Raw genomic sequence first — 22,130 nt, 5'->3', positions numbered from 1 at the left:
TTACATTCAGTTTGTAAAAGAGGCTGTCTCTTAATTATATGTGCTTTTCTTTAACTGCAGTTCCTAAGATGAAACATTTTTACTTTGTAATCTTGGGGGAGAAATACATTCTTCTTCTTTTTATTAAAAAAAATTTTTTAACATCTTTATTGGAGTATAATTGCTTTACAATGTTGAGTTAGTTTCTGCTGTATAACAAAGTGCATCAGCTGTACGTATACATGTATCCCCATATCCCCTCCCTCTTGCATCTCCCTCCCACCCTCCCTATCCCACCCCTCTAGGTGGTCACACAGCACCGAGCTGATCTCCCAGTGTGATGCAGCTGCTTCCCACTAGCTGTCTATTTTACATTTGGTAGTGTATATATGTCCATGCCACTCTCTCACTTCGTCCCAGCTTACCCTTCCCCCTCCCTGTGTCCTCTAGTCCATTCTCTACATCTGCATCTTTATTCCTGTCCTGCCCCTAGGTTCATCAGAACCTTTTTTTTTTTTTTTTTTTTTAGATTCCATATATATGTGTTAGCATACGGTATTTGTTTTTCTCTTTCTGACTTACTTCACTCTGTATGACAGACTCTGGGTCCATCCACCTCACTACAAATAACTCAGTTTCGTTTCTTTTTATGGCTAATATTCCATTGTATATATGTGCCACATCTTCTTTATCCATTCATCTGTCGATGGACACTCAGGTTGCTTCCATGTCCTGGCTCTTGTAAATAGAGCTGCAGTGAACATTGTGGTACATGTCTCTTTTTGAATTATGGTTTTCTCAGGGTATATGCCCAGTAGTGGGATTGCTGGGCCATAGAGAAATACATTCTTGACTTCCGCTTTTAGCCTTAAGTAGCATTTATGCCCTTAAACTTTTGCTAACATTGAGCTTGATTTAAGTTTATTATTTCTGGGCCTCTTCTCTACTTACACGCTTCCTCACCTAACAAATATTATCTTACCACTTGAAGGCACCTCAGTTAATATTTTCCTAATCTTTCCTTCTACCTTGTCTCTCCTATTCTTGGTTCTTTCTTCAATTTTCTTCTCTGAGATCAGAAGTTAGCAAACTTTTTTCTGTATAGAGCCAGATAGTAAATATTTTAGCTTTTGTGGACCGTAAGCTTTCTCTTCGTATGAGAGCATAGCCACAGATAATGTACACTTAGATTATTACTAAGTGACATCTGAAACATCCCTGATATTTTTAAATGTAAGGAAATGACCATCTTAGAACCCAGGAAATATAGAACTATTTTATAGCCCTCCACTACCCTGTAGGGTTGAATGATTAGTACCATTTTATAAGTCAAGAAATGGAAACTCGGGCCTGTTAAATGGAGTGGTAGGTGAAGTGATGTACCCAACATCAGATAGCTAATAAATCTCCCAGATTGCTAAAAGTCTTTCTAACTAGGAGCTCATTCATGCTGTTTGATTTATACCATACTTTTTAAAACCGTGTATGGAACCATCTCTAGTTGGTCACGAAATGAATATAATAGGTTTTCACGAGTATTTTGTTTGTTTGTTTGTTATTTTGGAATTTATTTCATTATCATTTATTTTGACATTTTAAATTTGTGTTCTATTAAATGTTCATAAAATCATATTTGATATTCAGTTTATTATATTTGTTCTTTATCATGTAGAGTAAGGATAAGTATTTTCCCCAAAACTATTATTTGGGGTTTTTTTCTTTTTCTTTTTTTTTTTGCACTTATATGAATAAGCATATTGGATCTCAATGTAAAATGTTTTTCTTACCTCGAGTAAGTGACAAAATTATTGAGGAAACAAACACTCAATATTTACTGCGATACAGTAAATGCCTAGCAAACTTTCAATAAATGTTTGTTTATTTTAATCACAAAATAATTCTTTGCTTTTCAGGGTATACCTGGAATTTTTTGGTTTATATAGGTAACAGCTGATTGAATCATCTACTTTTCTCCTTTACTGTGGGACAGTTTTGCTATAATTGACAGCCTTTATCAGTTGCCTGCCTCTGCTGATGTCAGTTCACAGGGCTTGGGATGCTACGTGGCTATTTCTTTGCATAGTTTCCTAGGTCCCACCTCTGATGTTTGTGACTCCAGGGTCCTTCTCAGCCTTGACATGCTAGCCTCCCTCCCGTCCCCTAAACAGTGGAGAGGGCTCCAGACTGGGGTTCTGGAGACCTAAGTTCTCCTTTTGGATCTGCTGTGAAGTAGCTCTTTGCCTTGTGGGCAAGATACATCACCTTTCTGAGCCTCAGAGCCCTCTTTGTGAAATGAGGAAGGTGAATCAGATGATTTCTAAAGCCCTTTTCAGCTTTAATAATCTGAGTCATCTGTGACACTGTCGTAGTAGTACCGAGCCCTGTAACAGAATGCAGGATGACAGTGGAATCAGACTCATAGATAGGTGGATGGACCGCTAGTGTTTACTTCTGTGTCGTATGAACTTTTGTTCTGTATGAATTGTGGCCCAAAAGGCCATCTTTCTGATCTGGGGAATTGGAGTAATAGTGGTATTTCTGAACCACAAGTCTTACGGAGAATGTCACTAAAAAGAAGGGGTCTTAAATTCTTATTAAGATAAACTAAAATAAATTTGTTTCTAGTTTGGAAAAACAAAGAGAATGTGACCTCAAACCATGAATTCTTCAAGTTCATGCCAGAACCAGCTCACGGTCTTGAAAATAGATTTCCCAGACTTACTGATATGAAGAGATTGCCCTTTTACATAGTGGACATGGCGCCCTTTGCAAACTTCCAGAATTTGTCAGTCTTCTTACTGATGAGAGATTCTCTCCTACAACTTTTGTGTCCTAGTCACAGCAGCTTTATTGGTGGATTCCTCCCTACATATCTTCTGTACGGAGGAATTTCTTTCATTTCTTAATGTTAATGGCATTTCTGAAGTTTTAAAAAAATATTCAGTGTTTCAATATCATACTAGAAAACTGATTTTATGCAGTTATTTACTTGGTATAATGATTACTGTTAACAATCTGGTATCTTTTTTTACCTTGAGTAATACATGGACACATTCTCACTCTAAAAGATCCAAGCGCTAACACGTATATTAGCAAAGTGTCTCATTTCTTCCTATATTTTTCTCCTCAGATTGTGTGGTGTGGTAAAGCATGTGGTGAACCCCTCAGAATGTTCTTCCCCAGAAAGATGCATCTTAGCCTACCTCTATGATCTCTATGTGTCATGTAGCCACCTCAGAAGTAAATTCGGAGACCTCTTCAGGTGGGTAGAAGAAAGTCAAAAGAATAGGAATAGGATTGTGCCTGTATTTGTTTGTGTACCGAATTGTCATCTGTTTGAATAATGAAAGTTAATCCTAATTATATCTGCCAGATTTCCTATTGAATTATCTTTCATTGTAGCTCTAACCTCCTATTCCAAATCACTATGCATGTTTAGCTCTGAATGCAGTTTTGATATAAGAGAAAACGTTCTGTGTTTTGCAGTTGCTGTTACCTCTCTTGGAACATTGTCTCCCCACTGTTTGCATACCTACTTTCTCCCTGCGTTTGCTTCTCTGATTCCTTGAACTTCCTACTTCGCAGAGCATCTCTGACTCCCTGTCATTCTCTGCACCTTAGCACTTGTACCCGCGACAGGTAGACAGGTGCTGGAGAGTCTGTACTTCCGTAATGGTGTTGGAGGAAATTTAGATGATTAACTGTAAGTTGGGGGAGGGAAGGGGGCAGTAATAGCTGGCAGAATAAATTTGGAATCTGGAAGCAGGCAAGGAAAGAATAGTCAGTTACAGTTTCCTTTGCTCCGTTGTATCTTGCATCCAGCTTGTTCGTAAATCCTATGAACTCTGCCTCCCAGGTACATCTAGAATCTGACCACTCTTCATTGGTTGGCAACTACCACCGTGCTCCTCTCTTGGTTGGACCATCGTAGTGTCCTTCTAACTCGTTTTTCTGCTTGCACCCTTGACTCTCTTAAGTGTATTCTCAACATGTCTTCAGAAGTTATCCTTTTGAACCAAGAATAACTTGAAGTTTTCCAGTGGCTTCTCATATCTACTCAGAATAGAATTCAAAGTCCTTACCTAGCCTTTAGGATCTACTGGATCCAGTCCTGTCTTCCACCACTTTCTCTCTGTCCATTCTAATCACATGGACGTCCGTATTGGTCTCCCAACACTCTAAGCACGCTCCCACCTTGGGGCCTTTGCACTTGCTGTCACCTCTCTCGTGATGCTCCCTCACACAGTTCGTTTGGGGCTCTATCTCCCTGACCACCGCACTGGAAATAGCCCCTCCCCCCGGTCTCCGTCATTCTCTGAACCTTAGCACTTTGCCCCTCCCCATTTCATACATTATGTATTTATTTATGGTCTGGCTCCTTTCTAGAATGTAAGCTTCAGGAGAGCAGAAACTTTCTCTAGTTTCTTCATTGCTCTATCCCAGCACCTTGAAGAGTGTCTGGCTCATAGTAGGCACTGCCAAAAAAAAAAAATCTGCTTAAAGAATGATATATAGCAAATCAAAAACCATGATATTTTTAATGGTATTGATAGGGAAAAATGTGAAAGTATGTTCTTTATGAAATGAATTAGGTTTCAAAATAATCCCTTATGGAATGTCTGAGTGGGTCTTAGGAACCATCTTTCCACAGAAATGTTGTAATAATAATACCCCATATTTTTTTTTTTTTTTTTTTTGCGGTACGCGAGCCTCTCACTGTCGTGGCCTCTCCTGTTGCGGAGCACAGGCTCCGGCCGCGCAGGCTCAGCGGCCATGGCTCATGGGCCCAGCCGCTCCGTGGCACGCGGGATCCTCCCGGACCGGGGCACAAACCTGCGCCCCCCGCATCGGCAGGCGGACCCCCAACCACTGTGCCACCAGGGAAGGCCCCCCCCCCACCCCGTATTCTTCTATTACTTTACAGAGCGCTTTCAGTTTCAGTTTACAGTTTTCAAAGAGCTTTCTCATACAAGATTCGGTTCTTGCGACAGCCGTGTGAATTTCCCAAGGAAGCCACAGTTGGGTGTATTTGACCTCTAATGCTCCTGCGGCGTGGTGAAGCATGTTAAATGAGTTAATTCAAGTAACGCGCACTGGCTGTGTGGAGATTCAGGAGACCAGCCATGAACTGAGGGGCTACTTAGCATCAGCACCATGGGGCTTCACAAGGGGTTACCCGTCTAAAATTTCCTGGACTAAGCCATGGAAGAGAACTGCGTTTCTCTCAGGAAACCTTCAAGTCAGGCATTACTTGTAGCTTGGGATTACGAAAAATGGTCAAACAAAAGCTAGATATGCAGAGACTTCTGTTTGTATACTAATAGACCAGTTTTAATGATTAGATCAGAAACATCATCTATAAAGTTGTGTAAGAATCATATTTGGAGGAAGTAGAGCATTAGTCACGTCTGCTTCTGATTAGTCACGTCTGAGCTGCTGCTTTGTGCCAGGCACTATGGCGGGTTATTTCCATCAAGATCTTTAATCCTCCCAACAACCCCAGGAAGTAGAAATGATTTTTCCTATCAACAAATGACTGTTCCTCATTATAAGTTAATAAATGATAAAGCCTGGATTTGAACATAAGTCATTTTGGCCTCAAGGTGGTGTTGCTTTCATTACTCTATCAGTTTTTTCTTATACATGCAAGTTTCAGAAGGAAAATGTTGAGTTTTTGTTTGTTTGGTTTTGGTTTGGGGTTTTTTAAACTCCATATACGCCTGCAACAGAGAGTGCTAAGAATTTGAGAGTGACCTAGATGGCAGCTAACATTTCACTAAAACCTAGAGCTCATCTGGAAAGAGTGTAATAAGTGAAATATGAAGCCTAGAAATGAAGGGACACGAGACTTCACCATGAACCACAGAGTTCAGAAGAACTGCCAGAGGAGGTAGGAGGGCATCAACTTGAGAGAAGTCTCTATACTAATCGAAAAGTGAGGCTGACTTTTATAAAAATTAGGAAAGAAAAGCAGAATTCTTCTGGTTTCCAAAGACAGACAGGGGTAGATTGTTAGAATTAAATGGAAAGTTGAATAACAAGAGATGCTGCTTTGCTATTTGCAGAACTCTGTTTCCTTAAAGACTCCGAGTATTGGGTGGTAGAGGAAACCAGGGACGTGGTATTAGGGAGGGAACCGGCAGAGAGCAAAATTTGTTTTTGTTTCATTTTTAGTGGGAAAATGAAACAAATTAAGAACTATTGCCAAGTGAGAATATATGCAGCCTGGCAGGGTTAAGACAGGGAAAAGGGAGATTCTTAAAAACACTGGGGACTGTATAATTCTGTCATTTTGAATAGGCTGTGACTTCAGATTGCAAACTTGTATCCTTCAGCAACCCCTGACAAGTTTTTATATAAGTTGTAGGCGAAGAAAAAGGGTGTAGAAGATTGTACTTGCTGCCACTTAGTGGGTGGCTTCAGTCCTCTCTCTTGGCCCAGTGCTTCCACGCATATTTGGTACTTAGTTTTACCTGGGACTGCTTTTTTTTTTTTTTTTTTTTTTTTTTTGCGGTACGCGGACCTCTCACTGTTGCGGCCTCTCCCGTTGCGGAGCACAGGCTCCGGACACGCAGGCTCAGCGGCCATGGCTCACGGGCCCAGCCGCTCCGCGGCATGTGGGATCTTCCCGGACCGGGGCACGAACCCATGTCCCCTACATCGGCAGGCGGACTCTCAACCACTGTGCCACCGGGGAAGTCCTGGGACTGCTTTTTAAGCATACAGATTCAGTACACCTGCAGTGAGGCCCAGGAGTCTTTTATTTTTAACAGATGCCCCAGAGGTGATTCTGAAGGAGGATGTCTAAAGTCACTTTTTGGTAAACACTGAACGGAACAATCTCAATTTTCTTAAAGCAGTTGTCAATGTTAACAGCTTAGGGTGAAGAATCTATATGTCTTTTCATTTTTGAGGAAATCATTCCTGGCTACTGTTTATGTAGGCGCATAAGACTAAGACGTGTGTCGCCTTGATCACAAATAAATTTGCAGCCAAAACTTAATCTAAAAGGAAAAGAGTCTTTGCTGCTTAAAAGAGCTCTTGAATAGAGAAGGTGAATTGCGGCTTATGGATTTGTTATCCACAGCAACTGGGCTAGAATAGCAAAGTGTACATGGAATCTGAGCTTTGAAATCAGGTCATCCCTCAGCCTCATCTGCAGAGCAGGGTTAGAGGGGATGCTTTCTAATTCCCTTTATAAATTTATAATATTCTGCATTTTCTTCAGATGTAACTCTGAATGTGGTAGACCAGCCTCTTAAAAAACTCTAGATACTGCTGAGAAGTACAGTGTGATAAAGTTTTAGGAACAATATAATAGTTTCTGTACTCTCATAGAATGTATGTATTCCCCATATCCCCCTACTAGAATTTAAGCTCCTTGAAGGCAGGGAGTGAGCCTCTCTTTCTCAGCTGTGCCGTGGTGCCCAGAGTAGCCATGGCACATGAACCCCCCGTATACTTTGTACCGAGAGGAATCGCTTTACAGGATGAATGATTAGGACTAAAACACCAAGTTGTTCCTGATGTGTAATCCAATCCATTTTTATTATTCTTAAGTAATAGCACTTTCCAACCACTGTTCAGAGACAGTTGTTGGAAGCCATAGTAGATTCTTTTTTAAAGCATGTAAAATGTAGAAAAGACTTAGGAAATAATCAAGATTAGTACCCAGATGTCTTATTCTTGTTTTGTTCTTCCACCCATTCAGTAACTATTGAACTAGCATATTCCAAGCACTGTGTCCGGTGCCGATTATTAGGAAGAACCCATAATGCGAACCTTCTCTAGGAATACATTACAGCTGCCATTTAATCTGTCCTTAAATGAAATACCTTTCTAGTTATTTTAGTTTTGTTTTGTCTTTTAACTCTTCTTCTTGTAACCTCAGTAGTGCCTGTTCAAAAGTAAAGCAAACCATATATAATAATGTGATTCCTGCAAATTCTAACTTGCGATGGGATCCAGACTTCATGATGGATTTTATTGAGAATCCCTCAGCCCGTAGCATCAACTACTCAATGCTGGGCAAGATCCTTAGTGACAATGCGGCCAATCGCTACAGCTTCGTCTGCAACACACTCATGAATGTATGTATGGGCCATCAGGATGCTGGAAGGTGAGCTGGGATTCACGATTAACCACACAGTTGTTGCATGGCTGCTCCTTTGAAATTAAGGGCTTTAATAATTGCCTAAGCAGACATTTGGCTTTTGTTTGTTTGTTTTAAAATCTTATTGTATTCCTGCATTTACTTCTCTATTCCATGATTTTCTTAACCTGGTTTATTGATCTGGTGTGAGATGCTCTAGATATAATCTGTAAGTTATCTGGTATGTTTTCAAAAGCATAACAAAAATACAAATGAAAAAGACAGATTTTGAAAACACTGGATTTAGACTGACCTTTTAATTTCTTTGATGCCCTTACAAATGTGAATTTACAGGTCAGATTTGTTCACAGAACTAAAAATATGTTAATTGACATCTATACTGGTTATTGTTTGTTGCTCAACAGCATTAAATATTGGCTTGCTCGAAACGTTCGTTCGGTTTTAAGTAAAGATAAAAGATACATTTTTCGTTTTCTCCCAGAACTTTATTGAACAATGTATTCATTAACTGAATGAACTTTTTGGCCAAGCCAATAGAAACCATTTGGAGACATTTTCTTTCCCTTCTGCTCCAGGTTCTACTAGGTTATTTGACAAGTGGATTTTTATTATATCCTTGAATCTAAGAAATGAACGCCATGTTTGATGATATTGAAATTATGTGTTCATTAAGTTTATCGTATGTGAGTATTTCTCTTTTGTTACTTTCTTCTATATTCTTTTTCTTCTTTCTAGGATTAATGACATAGCCAATTTCTCCTCCGAGCTGACGGCCTGCTGCACTGTTCTCAGTTCAGAATGGCTGGGAGTCCTGAAGGCTCTTTGTTGTTCTTCAAACCACGTCTGGGGGTTTAATGATGTACTTTGCACTGTAGATGTAAGTTTTCTTTTTCATTTAAAAACTCAACTATGCAGTTAAATATTTAGCTAGTAATTTTTTTTAGTTGACTCAACTATTAACTGAAATATTGTAAATTATTTTGTCTTTCTCTCCCTGAAAGCAATAAACCAGAATGTGGTTGCCAACAATAAATAAAGGGAAAAAAATCAAAATAAAATAGCCTAATCTAGAGTGGAGATGCCAAGAGTTTCCTTGTTGTTAGCTGAGATTTCTTCTGTATAGTCTCCTCAGAGTGGTTTGTTCATAGTTTTTACCAAGTGCCTTGGGTTCCTCATGGCATAGGACATAATTTAACTAAAGCAGTTTACATTCTGAAGACCACCAGTTTGTTTTCTTAGAATGAAAAAAAAAACATCTGAGAGTATAGGTTCTGTTGTGTGGGATCAGGACATCCAGGCTCAGATTCAGAGGGGTGTCCAGTCTTTCTTAGTAGTGGTGTTAGGAAGCTTATGAAGAGATATCCTTTATGGATCACGGATATCCTCAGAGAGCATGTTGCATCCATGGTGTGTGAATTTCTTAAAAATCCATCTGGATTCTTTATTTCTGCCTATCACTTCCATCACTTCTTGCAGTAATTTGTGTTGCATATTAGTATATCTCATGTATAGAAGAACTTTATACATTTTAAAAACTGACTCCCCGTTGAAGGTTTATTTCCTAGTTCTGGTATCTGAAGACCAGGTGGATAATCCTGCTCCATTCTGTGGGCACCTAAGATGTAAAACTCATATCTGTGACCTGCTCTTCCAGACAGAAAAAGACCCAAATTTTTATCTTTAACGTAGTTCCTTAATGTCTCGGTTGTTTTTTGTTTCACTTTACCTCTGCTTGTTCCCTCATTTGTAAAGTTGGAATTAATAATAGTATGAACCTCACAGTGGGGTGCCCTTAAATGAGGTGATCTTTGTAAGTCTCTAACCATAGTCACTGGCATATAGGACAACTTAATGTGGAGGCTGCTGTTACAGCTGTTTTTCTTATTATTTTCTGTCAAAGTCTTGTGAGATCTGTAAAGGGTAGAGGTTTCCACCCTGAATGAATTAATTTTCCTCCCCTTTCTCCTCTTTCATTCTCTGTCTCACTCACCTTCACTCTTTCTTCTTTAAATTTAGGAGTCGGGTGAGAATTTTCAAAGTTGTTTTTAAAACTGATTTAATTATATTACAGAATCGTTATTGGTTATTCCCAAAAGGGACTCTAAAACATTAATAAGGCTTGTTTTTCAATTAGGGGAACCTCCTTGTTTTCTGTTGCTTCCTAATGGTCTTACCCTGCAACACTAGATTATACTGCATTCTGCTAAAAAGGCTTATTTATGCTGCATCTTTTAGGGATTTCTTGATTTTGCTGTTTTATTGTTTTGTTTTTCAGTTACATGTACTCAAGCTAAAGCTTAGTATCTTCTTAAAGCATTGGGCGTGTGGGTAGACCTCATTCTTTGTCTTCTAAAGTAGAAGGAGGCCTAGAGGGTAATAATTATAAATCATTTCACTCTACCGGTTCAATTTGGGATTTGAGATCTTATTCGTATTGCCTACATTCTCTTAGATAGTAATCTTAGATGTTACTTAAAAGGGTGTTAGGTATTAAAACGTGTCAATGTTTTTCTTGAAGGTGAGTGACCTTTCATTCCATGATTCATTAGCTACTTTCATTGCTATTCTGATAGCACGACAGTGTTTCTCCCTGGAGGACGTCGTGCAGCACGTCGCTCTTCCCTCTCTCCTAGCCGCAGGTAAGGCTGCATGCAAGAACGGCGCTCGTTATTTCATTGTTGTCTTGGTGCAGTGGTTTCTAACTATTAAAAGGCAGTGACAAAGTAGAATTTAAGGGAACCTGCACTGGGCAGTGATATGGCATCAGGGTAGAGATGGTAGACTTTATAACAGTTATTCCAAACAAAGTCACATGGATCCCAACGGAAGAGGTTGGAAACGACACTTTCAGTACTTGTTTTTAAGGAAGGATTCCGGTTTCTCTGAAAAGTATAGAAGTGTCTTACTTTTTACTGTAAGGAGCATTTATTTAGATTATTCCAGAAAATTTAGCAGAATAGAAATGTGGAAGACGTGTTCTTGAATATGTTAGAAAACTTGCTTTTAAAATCCCTCTCTCCTAGCTTGTGGCGATGCAGACGCAGAGCCTGGGGCGAGAATGACATGCCGACTCCTACTTCATCTCTTCCGAGCTCCCCAGGCCTGCCTATTACCTCAAGCAACCGGTGAGCTGACAGCTGAAATACCTCTGATGACGCTTTCATTTGGAAGGCATATGCTTAAATTGACCAAGTAGGCTGTCCATTCTGTAGTTTCCTTCCTGATTTTGGTGGGCTTGCTTTGAGGTGATGAAGGCATGGGGTATGGCCATTGAGAGGGCTGTCAGCACCTTTCATGGAGGTAATATCAGGATGTATTGAGGAACTCACATCAAGAGTTAATAAACAATAAAAACACCTCTTCTCCTTAGCCAGGCCAAGCTGGTGGGCAGCATGATCCTCCAACATACTGTGTGTGTTGCTAATGAAACACACCGTAGCAGCTTAGGGCAATGGTGATGCATGTATTCTTTTACTAAGGTGAAAGGCATAAGGTAAGAATTCTAGGGGTGTTACTGCATTCTGTTCCTAAAGATCATTTCCGCACGCGCGCGCGCGCGCGTGTGTGTGTGTGAGACAGCAGAAGTGGATAAAAGTCCTCCTGATTTTTTGGATACATCTCTCTAAAGAGCAACACCATTGTCTTAATATTTAAAAAGAAAAGGTTAAGTAAGGAATACTGTCAGTGTTTCTTAGTGAATCCCTGAAGCATCAATTAAAGCTAGCTAATAGCAATTAAGTGCCCACAGTCTGACAATGAAAGGCTCTGCTGACTGTAAATGGTTACAAAAGATGGTTAATGATGGTGATGAGACTATTAAAGGTTTGTTGTTTTCCTCCTAGGCAAACCTTTCCCCGGAATAAGATCGTCCTGTGATAGACACCTCTTAGCCGCTGCTCACAACAGCATTGAAGTGGGAGCGGTGTTTGCTGTCTTGAAAGCAATTATGATGCTTGGTAAGACTATCCTGGCACTCAGCTTGGTTAATCACCAGAAACTGAGACAAAATAATTTGTGTTCAGGTTTAACTCTAATTAATATTATTAGAAACATATTTTTGTTTGTTTGTTCTCCTGGAAAAATTAGTTGGCATTTTCCAAGTTCACGTTCAGTTGGCCTCGGAGGAGTCTGTCCCTTATCTACAATTTTGGGGGAATTTAAATATAATACTTTTTTTGTGGCATTTTAACTGCAGGATGTTTCATTCTGATGTACTGTAGATCCTTAGACCCACAGGGTTGTTTTGACTTCATTTGTTGGCAGAAGTCACACTTTGTGATGGACACAGTTGATTTGGTAATCTATCTAAAGGTTTAAATTTCATATTATATTCTAGGACTAGAACAACCAGAAAATCTGGGTTTTAATCTTAGTTATTCTGCTTCCACTGTGACCCTAGACAAGTTTATGTCATCTGCCTTAGTTTTTTCATGAATGAGGTGATAATTGCAATGATATTGATACTATTGATAAATCAATATTGGATATCACACTTTTGTTTTCATTTACTTTGTAACGTCCAAGACATCCTTATATCTTTATTGATATATATTCTCCAGGAGTAGTAGTATTGTCTTTTCATTTACAGTGCAATACCTTAAGACATTTTTATCCTATAAATCATTTAGGATTTGAAAGATTAGGAAGTCTTGAATTCACACTGCCTAATTTCAACTTTGGGCACCCTCTTATGTTCTTGACTAAACAAAAGTTGTCTCTAACGTTCCAAGGGAGCGTCCTTTGACTGGAACTAAATTTACTGAGTGGATAGGAATTGTTTTAGATGAGTCTTAAACATGTTTTAGAATATACCCTGTCCCTTTATACTCCTGCTTGAGAAGTGTTATTCGGTGATGATGAGGAAGCATAACAGGGTTTTCATAAAACAAACTACTAAAAGTTCGCCTCAACACACACACACACACACACACACACACACACACACACACACACACACACTCCTCTTGCAGTGCCCGTGGGTTTTGTAGTAGAAAGGGAAAGGTAGAGCCACACGGGAGGCCACACCCTCTCCTCTGAGCTTGTAATATTGTACAGCCAACATTAAATGCTCATGTCAGTCATATTGCTCTACTCTGACTACGTTTGAAAGGAAAGCTGGCTGGTCAGTTCTATTTAATAAATATATGTACGTACCATGAAGTCAGGGACTCACATTTTTGCTGTGGTATCTCTAATGCCCATGAGAGAAACTAAAGAGTAGGTTTTTCGTACACTAATGTTGGAAGTGTGAATGCATAAGTGATAGACATTTTAATGGCAGAAACCAAGACGCATCCCATCTAGACATTATCCCCTTGATCTGCAGGACTAGTCTAATCCCAAGTACGATTTGCCAACCTCTTTAACTATCCAGATAACCATATTTTAATCTCAGTGCATAATCACCTGTTTATTTTCTTTGATTGCCTTTCCTTGACCTTTTTAATTGGCCCCAGTTCTTGATAGATTTTACAGCTTCCTAAGCCATGGAGAGTTCTTCAGGTCTGAGAAGTCAGGATCAGGCTAGTTGAATGTCAGCAGACCCTTGGACCATGCAGTCCCTGAACACTGTGTTTGTTCTATTGTCTCTACCATTACAGAAGGTTCTGGCACAGCCTTCCAGACCTTCTCTGTCATCCTAACATCTAAACTGAATGAGGATCTCCTAGACTAGGACTGGCAGAGGTGTTTGTTTCTTTGTTTTGTTTTTGCAGTTTTATCTACCTCACCATGTCGTTCTCAATGTTCTCTCAAGTCCTATCCACTAGGATCTATTCCGAGTTAGGGAGATAGGGTTGTTTTATAGAATTTGTTTTCTAATTTCTGTAGTAGTTTACCTCAAGGTGCGGAAATAGTTGTTTATACACCTAAGGTTGGAAAAAACATGCTAAATGTTGGTACATGTAGAATTTGGTCTTTGTTTCAGCTCCTGAAGAGCTCTGTTGAATTAAACAAACGTCTGTGAGTGGAGTGAACTTGGTACTTTTTTGTATGAGTATTTGAATGAGAAATGTATAATACGTAATAAGATATTGATGAGTTGAAATGTATTATTTATTCCTCCCCTCCTCTTATGATTTTATAAGCAAATATTCACTAAGCAATTCTGATTTTCTGAAATTTTTTTTAGCAGAGTCAAAACTTTTTCTTGGTTGACCTGTGGGTTTTAAAAGGCTTTTTGCACTGACCCGGCCTTGGTTTCACTTACAGTGAAGCCGTGAGGGCCTCATCTAAACTCATTTGTTGGTTCCAGGAATTTTTCCTGTTCAACGCTTACGATCCTGTGGGTAAACAGGCAAGAGTTTGGAGGCTCTGTTGTCATTTGGCAATCTTTATCACCAAATTATATTAATTTCTCACTTTTAAAATATGACAATTACTCGTCTTTCATGGCTAGAGAAGATTTCTTATTTCCAGCTATTCAACCATTCTGCTCAGTTCCCCTCCCCGGCCCCAGAACCTTGTAATGAGGAAAACACTTTCCTGAGCTTCGTTTTATTGAGTGTATTAGAGGTTGATCAGGTGAGGTTTTCTAATTTGGATGTTTACAGAGAGGAAAGTGAAAGACATGGGTTATTCAATGAATGCCCTGTTTTCCAGGGCTTCCTTAGTATGCATTGCCCTTTTCCATTCCCAGGGAAATAAATCTCTCTTGTCAAGAAGTTGCTAGTAAGGTGGGCTAAGGCAAAACTTTTCTCTTGACCTATGGATAGAAAATAAGTCATTGTAAGAGAAGAAATGGAAAAGGGACATCTAGAAGGGTGAGTAACCCATTTTTTCCTTGTCTATAAGTCAAATGAATTTGAATACCGTTCATGCTTGAAATATTGGTGAAATCAATGTTCTGTGATGATTAAGTGTGATTCATAATGGCCTTTCCAAGTTTGGTGAAAGCATACTTAATTCTGTAAACGAAATAAAGAATGAGTCTTGAACGTGTTTTGTTTTGTTTGTTTGGTTGGTTTTTTTCCCATGTCTGATGAAACTTCTCAGGGTTCTAGCATTTACTCTCTCAATCCCTTCTCTCTATTGCTGAACAACTGACTATGCAATGATGATCCCATTCATATATTTTAAATCCCTGAATGCTTGCCTCATTTATTTCCCAAATATTTGGCAATATTTTGAACGTCTGTGATTTTGCTTTTGTGATTCTGTTATTTAGGAGATGCCAAAATTGGCAGTAACAATGTCAGCTCTTTAAAGAATGACGACTTCACCATGAGGGGTTTACGACGTGATGGAAATGCTGATGATATCTGGACTGCCTCACAAAATTCAAAATCCTGTGGGAAAAGCATTTCCATAGAAACTGCCAATTTAAGAGAATATGCTAGATATGTACTGAGGACTATCTGTCAACAGGTATTCTTCAGATTTAATTGGCCTTTAACTTTGAGTATGTAACTGTTCTTTGGAGAGAAATGCCCAATATTGTAGGAAACTTGTACATATGTGGTCCTCTTTTTCCTGCTAACTTTATTTTGAAACAATTTCAAATTTGCTGAAAAGTTGTAATAATTATAAAGAACTCTAGTATGCCCTTTATACGGATTCAGTCATTTTTTACATTCTGCCACATTTGCTTCCTAATTCTATGTGTGTGTGAATGTGGCCTCATATACTTTTTAATGTTTTTCTTTTTACTGAGCCATTTGAGAGTAGATGGCATGCATTATTCTTCTTTACTTTTTAATATTACAGCATTTATTAACATAACCAAACTACAGTTATCAAAAGTAAGGAGATGTAGCATTGGCATGGTAATTTTTTCTCACCTATAGGCCACATTCCAGTTTTGTCAGTTGTCCCAGTATTGGCTTTGTCTGAAGTTTCCTGTAGATTAGCTTCAGATTATGCTTTGCTGGCCAGGATACTGTAGAAGTATGTTATGTTCTTTCCTCTCAGGTAATCACATCTGAAGGCACATGAGGTTCATTTGCACCTCACCGGAGACGTTAATTTTGATCAAGTTGTCTCCATTGTATGGTTTTCTGATTTTTCTATTGTATAGTTATTATTTTTTCCCTTGCAATTAATAAACAGTTTTGGGGAGACACTCTGAGACAGTGCGAGTTTTCTGTTCCTCATCATTCTTCCCCACCTCACATATAGCATCCATTCTGATTCTTGTCCACACCAGTCTTTACTACAATGGTTGCAAAATGGCTTTTCCCAACTCTTCCACTCCCTCCACATTTATCAGTTTGCTTTCTACTCTAGGAAGAGCCTACCCTTTTCCTCCCTCCCTCCCTTCCTTCCACTCATTCATTTTTTTTCATATATGTTATAATATACTGTCCTCAGTTATTTTCATGTTCAAATTATCCCACATTTGTCCAGTGTGAATCAATCTTTTCATGCTGACTCTTGTGTTATTTTGACACGTCTCTCTCTCTTTTTTTTTTTTTAAATAACAAGTATTTTCTTACTTTCTGGCCTATCTTATACTTCCCTGCCCCAGACCTGGAATTACTCATTCCTTCATGGAACCCTGGTTCCATTTAGTAGAGGACGGTATTTAGAAACCAAGATCCGAGCACTACGTGTGCTTGTTGCTATGCACAATGTGTGTTCATTGCTTCTAGGCCCTTTCAGCAGACAGATCTAGGGGGAAAAGAACATCCATGTACATAAATGTGTGTGTGTATAATCATGAGTTTATACCGATACCTCCAATTCCAATCAAACTGCACAAATTTTTGTTTGCATTCCCTCATTCCATATTAATACCGCCTTCTTCCACAGTAAGAACCCTGGCTACCAATAACATCAACCATTTACTCATTGGTTGAATTCTACAAAACACCTGAAGTAGGTTCAGAATTACTACCACTATACCACTGTGAAAAACCAGCCTACTAAAAGGAGCTGAGGATTTGTTTGTAGCTCTTTTTTCCCTAAGCGTTTACAGTATTATGTTAAAAAGTTATTTGACCTTTCTCTTTCAGTGTGGATATGTTATTCACTTGAAATAGAGTTGATTTCATTTGGTTTTGTTTGTGTTCAGTTTAGATTTCTTTTTCTACCCTAGCTCTGTCTTTAGAGTAACATACTTCCAAAGGTCAAGGAGCAATAGTGTGTATTCAGAGAGATGTACATCTCCCTCCCTCATCTTTCCTACCCTGGGTTCCTCCCTGCCCTAGGTGATCAATTTCATTATTTCTGGTTTTTCTTTCCATTTTGCATTAAATTCTCCTTCCTTCTATAAAAAGGCCTACCATATATACTCTTTTTCACTTTGCTATAGATATAATGTTGACAGGGTCATGTTTTCCTTAAGGTATACTGTAACCATGGTAAAAGTTAGCTATTAGTCATATAGATGTTGAGAGGGTACCGAGCTGTGCGTTGGTTTCTAAGTGTGGGTACACATTGGAGTCACCTGGAGAGTTTAAAAAATATTTTGATGCTTAACAAATTGCTGATGCCTGGGTAGCATTACCTGAGATTGATTTCATTGCTCTGATATGGGGCCTGGGTTTGGAAGTTTAACAAACTCCCCAGGTGATTTTAATGGACAGCCAGCCTTGAGCCACTGATGAGGTGGTTAAGAAACAGGTTTCCTCAGAAACATATCTGGGTTCAAGTTTGGCTCTAGTACTTCTGATGATTTCTTACCCCATCTAGTACAAGAACTTGCCTTTGAAAAAATGATGAAGAAAAGCTGTTTAAAAGAATTTTAATTTGGTGGAAACTCCCCAGAGGTCCATTAGCCATATGCATCAATAGCCTTAAATGTTTGCTATCCCCCTTGACCCAGCAATTGCACTTCCATGAAATTATCCTAAGAAAATAATCGTACAGAGAATACATGTGCACAAATATTTATTTACAGTGGTAACATTATTCATAATGATATCAAAAAAGGAAGACAATTTTCTCAATGTTATACTATGTCCTATCTATTCAGTGGAATATATTATAGTGCATTCCATAAAAATGAAGAATACATATTATAATATAGAATCACTACTGTTATATAGGAAGTTAAAAAAAATGATTACAAAACATTACTTAGAGCAAGGCCTCATTCTCTGACTGAAAACACATACCAGTATTTTCTTTATTTAGCTTTTTCTGCCCCTGCTGTATTTTTTGCCTATTTCTTTTTTTGCATTCCTTTTTAAAAATTTTCTATAACCAAGATTCTACTTTGTATTTTTAAGGAGTCAAAATACTAGAAAATTTGCTTGTAAGCCTTTTCCCTCCCACTTTTTCCATCTAATATTTTTTAAATTGGAAGATTCCTGTCCGCTTTCTGTTGTGCACCATGAGTTTAGTACATATTACGTATACATATTGATGAAAGTCTCTGCCTGTCAATATAACTGCTGCATTATTTTTAGGAATGGGTAGGAGAGCATTGCTTAAAAGAACCTGAAAGATTATGCACAGACAAAGAACTTATTTTGGACCCTGTGCTCTCAAATATGCAAGCACAGAAATTATTGCAGCTGATCTGTTATCCTCATGGCATTAAAGAATGTACAGAGGGGGACAACCTACAAAGACAGCACATTAAACGCATTCTTCAGGTGAGTGATAATAGTATAAAGATTGTGGTTTTGTTATTTGACACATTCTTTGTGTTTATAGCAAGAGTTACTGTGCCTCTTTTTTTTTTTTTTTTTTGTCATTGCTAAGTAATTCTTAACTTCAATTAATTCTATTTTTGGGATTTGAAAAATTGGGATTTTTATTCCCCCAATTTTCTGTTTCGTGTAATTGCCACACTTTATTGCTGGGTAGTACAGATACTGCAAACTGTGTATAACCATTATATAAATATTGATGTGTTAAGTCAGTACTGTGTTTACGTGAGAAACAAGCTTTGTAGAGGGACTGTCTTAAGTATATTATTAAAAAAATATCGATATCATTTTTTTAGGTGGTTGGTTAGATAGATTTTGGGAGAAGAAATGTTTGTCTTATTCATTTACAGTGCCTAGCAGAGTAAGGCACATTATTTTAAAGTTCCTATTTATTTCTTTGTGTTTATAATGAGCATATGTAATAGACTTGGAAGCCTTCTGATTCATATAAATCCCTTTATTGTGTATGATCATTCCTCTGTTTCTTGAGAAAGAGAATAGTGCAAGGAATTATTACGTTTTAAAACACGTTCAATATTCTAATGTGTTCACTCCATTTTCCCCAGAATCTTGAGCAGTGGACCCTGAGGCAGTCCTGGCTGGAACTTCAGTTAATGATCAAACAGTGCTTGAAGGACCCTGTGAGTGTATATTGAAAGCGTGTATGTGTACAAAATTTTATGAAAAGCAAAACCACGTTGGTGTTTGAGGATAAAGTAAAACACACGTGTGCTGGTTTTCTCACGTCTAACTCCAGGGCTCTGGTTCGGTGGCTGAAATGAACAACCTACTGGACAATATTGCCAAGGCAACAATAGAGGTATTCCAGCAGTCGGCCGACCTGAACAATAACTCTTCTAATTCGGGTATGGGCCTCTTCAACCCAAACGGGATTGGAAGTACCGATACGAGTAGCACAAGACAGAATGGAATAAAGACATTTCTAAGGTATTTTTTTCTGTAGTTTTATGAGGCTATCATTAATTTTTCACACGTAACCGTACATTTTATTCTCATAATGCAGTTATTTTTTTCATAAAGCTGCAGGATTGTGAAGAAAACAATTACTTGTAAGTGTCCATTATCATTATTTAATATGTTAAAGGGCCATGCTGCTGGGGTGGGTGATATCTTAGTGTTCTAAATATTAGGTTGAGCAGACCCCGACTCCTTGGAACCACAGATGACATTCAGGACAGAAGAATTTCTCTAGTGTGCCCTGAGGCTGCTCTATTCCGTGGTATTCCTAATATGTTTATTCCTAATAAACACTCTTTCTGCCATCTTTATTAATCGGCAGTTTTGCTCAAATGATAATCACAAAAGGCAGATAGACCTGTATTTCATCATTTAGGTGTAAAGTATAACTAGTGAATTTTGAACCTTTAAAAATTGGTTATTTACAGACTTAAACATAATCGGAACATTTCATATTTTAACCATGACAGAAAAGTATATCGCTTGTTAGACAAAAGGACTGTTACTGCTCAGAAAGCCAGAATCATAGAAAAACACTTTTCTAGAATTAAAAAAAAGTTTAGTTATCGTATCCCCTCAGAACCCCACCTTTTATTGCTTTCCATAAGCATGGCTGAAGAGCGTGTGCAACTGTCTGGTATTGGGCAAGAGGAAAGAGAGTGTGGGAGCAAAAGGGGGAATGTTAGAATCATCTGTGTCCTGCGCATGAAAGTGATGCTCTGGAGTTTCTGTTAGAACCGTGAGAGCAGAGAAAAAGGATGCCTCTTTGGGTATAACATCTTTTTCTGATTTTAGTTCCTCTGAACGCAGGGGCGTGTGGCTGGTAGCCCCCCTAATTGCTAGGCTGCCGACTTCTGTGCAGGGAAGAGTGTTGAAAGCTGCTGGGGAGGAGCTGGAGAAGGGACAGCACTTGGGTTCTTCTTCAAAAAAGGAAAGAGACAGACAAAAACAGAAAAGGTACGTCTGGAAGATGTGTTTCTATGTGAGAATTTAAAGGGCAGTCGAGAAAATCCAATATTCTACAGATGCACAGGCTCATTGTACTCAGAGTCCATTGAAATTTCATCTTTATATGGAACTGAGAACATTCTGTTAGGCAAATCCCTGTTCCTCAAAGATCCCAGATTATAATATGTAGTACACTAGCTCTCAATTCTGCCTGTGTACCCCAATCACTGCTACACTATTAAAAATACTGACTTCAGACCTGCTGAATCAAATCTGGATATCCACTTGGTCCCTGTATTCAACAGTTCTTTTGTTGTTGTTGTTTTTCTTGTTATTTAGGTACTTATGCTTCAATTTCATAGAATAATTTATGATTCTGTCATGCTGGACCCTGAAATAGTTACTAATCTTTTTAACATTTAGGACTCTTGTTCTAGACTAGATATTAACTTATAAGCCTCCAAGTTGAATGTTTTTAAAATTTTATGCCCTAGAAAAGGTTTCAAGTAATTTTATTGGAAAACTGACCATGTTACTGAGAAGGAACATGAGCACACTCTGATGTGAAACCGTGATGAATTTAGTGCCCCGGGAGTAAAAGGAAATTCCTAACATTGAAAAACATGAACATACAGGTTTCTTGCCCCCTAATCAGTATTATTTTTTAGTAGCTGCCATTTACTGAGCCCATATGAAATGCCAGCCTCTGTATAAAACTCATTATACACATACGTGAACATCTCACAGCAATCATATGTGATAGGTGCTCTCATCATATCCTTTTTAAAAGATGAAGAAACAGAGGCACTGAAAGGTGAAGTAAATTTCTCAAAGACACACCGCTAAGGAGGTGTAAAGCTGGGGTTGAAACCCAGGTGGTCTGGCCTCTGAGTCTGCGCTCTCCTTTCTTAACTGAAGTATTGATACCTTTTGGTGTTGACCTCGCTTTGCGTGTATGCTGTTGGGTTGTTTTGTCATCTTTGCCAGTATTTATTAGTCAACCAGATGACTCAGTTTTAATTCTCAAAGTCGATTTGCTAATGGGTGATGGCATGTGCATTGCCACACTTCCCACGGGGAGCAGAGATGGTGTGTCAGAGTCTGAAGCTGGCCTCTTCCCAAGTGAGCCTCTCTCAGCTCTGCCGGTGTAAGATGAAGCAGATTGAAATATTTTGACCTCGATCTCATCTTAAGAAATTTTCCTTTCCGGTGTGGCAGAGTTAGTTTGTCAGTATGCTTTGTCAGTTGTTCCTGGTCATGGAAGAAATGGTACTAAAATGACAATTTAAAATGGGTTTTTTATCAGACGTCTTAAAACCACTTTACAAGTCAAGCCTGGGGGATGTGGCAGAGCTGTGCCCTAGCTCACTAGCAAGCATTCTGGTTTTGGAGTCCTCAGACCTCAGTGCGCATCTTACTTAGCTCTACCCATACCCAGCTGTTTGGTCTTGAGAAATGTGCTGAAAAACAAAGCAGGCAGAACAATCGTATAGGCCTGTTTCCTGGACCCTAAAATA

The 22,130-nt window shown here is 38.7% G+C and overlaps 1 protein-coding gene across 5 annotated transcripts in view; it reads left to right on the top strand.

Annotated features, from left to right (window-relative positions):
- The window catches only part of MED12L (mediator complex subunit 12L), a 329,485-nt gene that overhangs the window by 256,785 nt on the left and 50,570 nt on the right, over positions 1-22,130 (top strand). For all 5 annotated transcript variants that reach the window (XM_067737493.1, XM_067737492.1, XM_067737490.1 and 2 more), the window contains 11 exons: positions 3,110-3,241; positions 7,871-8,098; positions 8,828-8,969; positions 10,611-10,731; positions 11,116-11,217; positions 11,935-12,048; positions 15,258-15,457; positions 18,442-18,630; positions 19,254-19,328; positions 19,445-19,635; positions 20,461-20,622. In XM_067737493.1, coding sequence (XP_067593594.1) covers positions 3,110-3,241; positions 7,871-8,098; positions 8,828-8,969; positions 10,611-10,731; positions 11,116-11,217; positions 11,935-12,048; positions 15,258-15,457; positions 18,442-18,630; positions 19,254-19,328; positions 19,445-19,635; positions 20,461-20,622 — 1,656 coding nt within the window. The remainder of the gene's footprint in view (positions 1-3,109; positions 3,242-7,870; positions 8,099-8,827; positions 8,970-10,610; positions 10,732-11,115; positions 11,218-11,934; positions 12,049-15,257; positions 15,458-18,441; positions 18,631-19,253; positions 19,329-19,444; positions 19,636-20,460; positions 20,623-22,130) is intronic.

The sequence above is a fragment of the Pseudorca crassidens genome, chromosome 5 (genome assembly GCF_039906515.1).
Source record: "Pseudorca crassidens isolate mPseCra1 chromosome 5, mPseCra1.hap1, whole genome shotgun sequence".
Classification (NCBI taxonomy): Eukaryota; Metazoa; Chordata; class Mammalia; order Artiodactyla; family Delphinidae; genus Pseudorca; species Pseudorca crassidens.
Note: the sequence above shows the minus strand (reverse complement) of the source record. Positions and strands in the feature narration are given on the sequence as shown.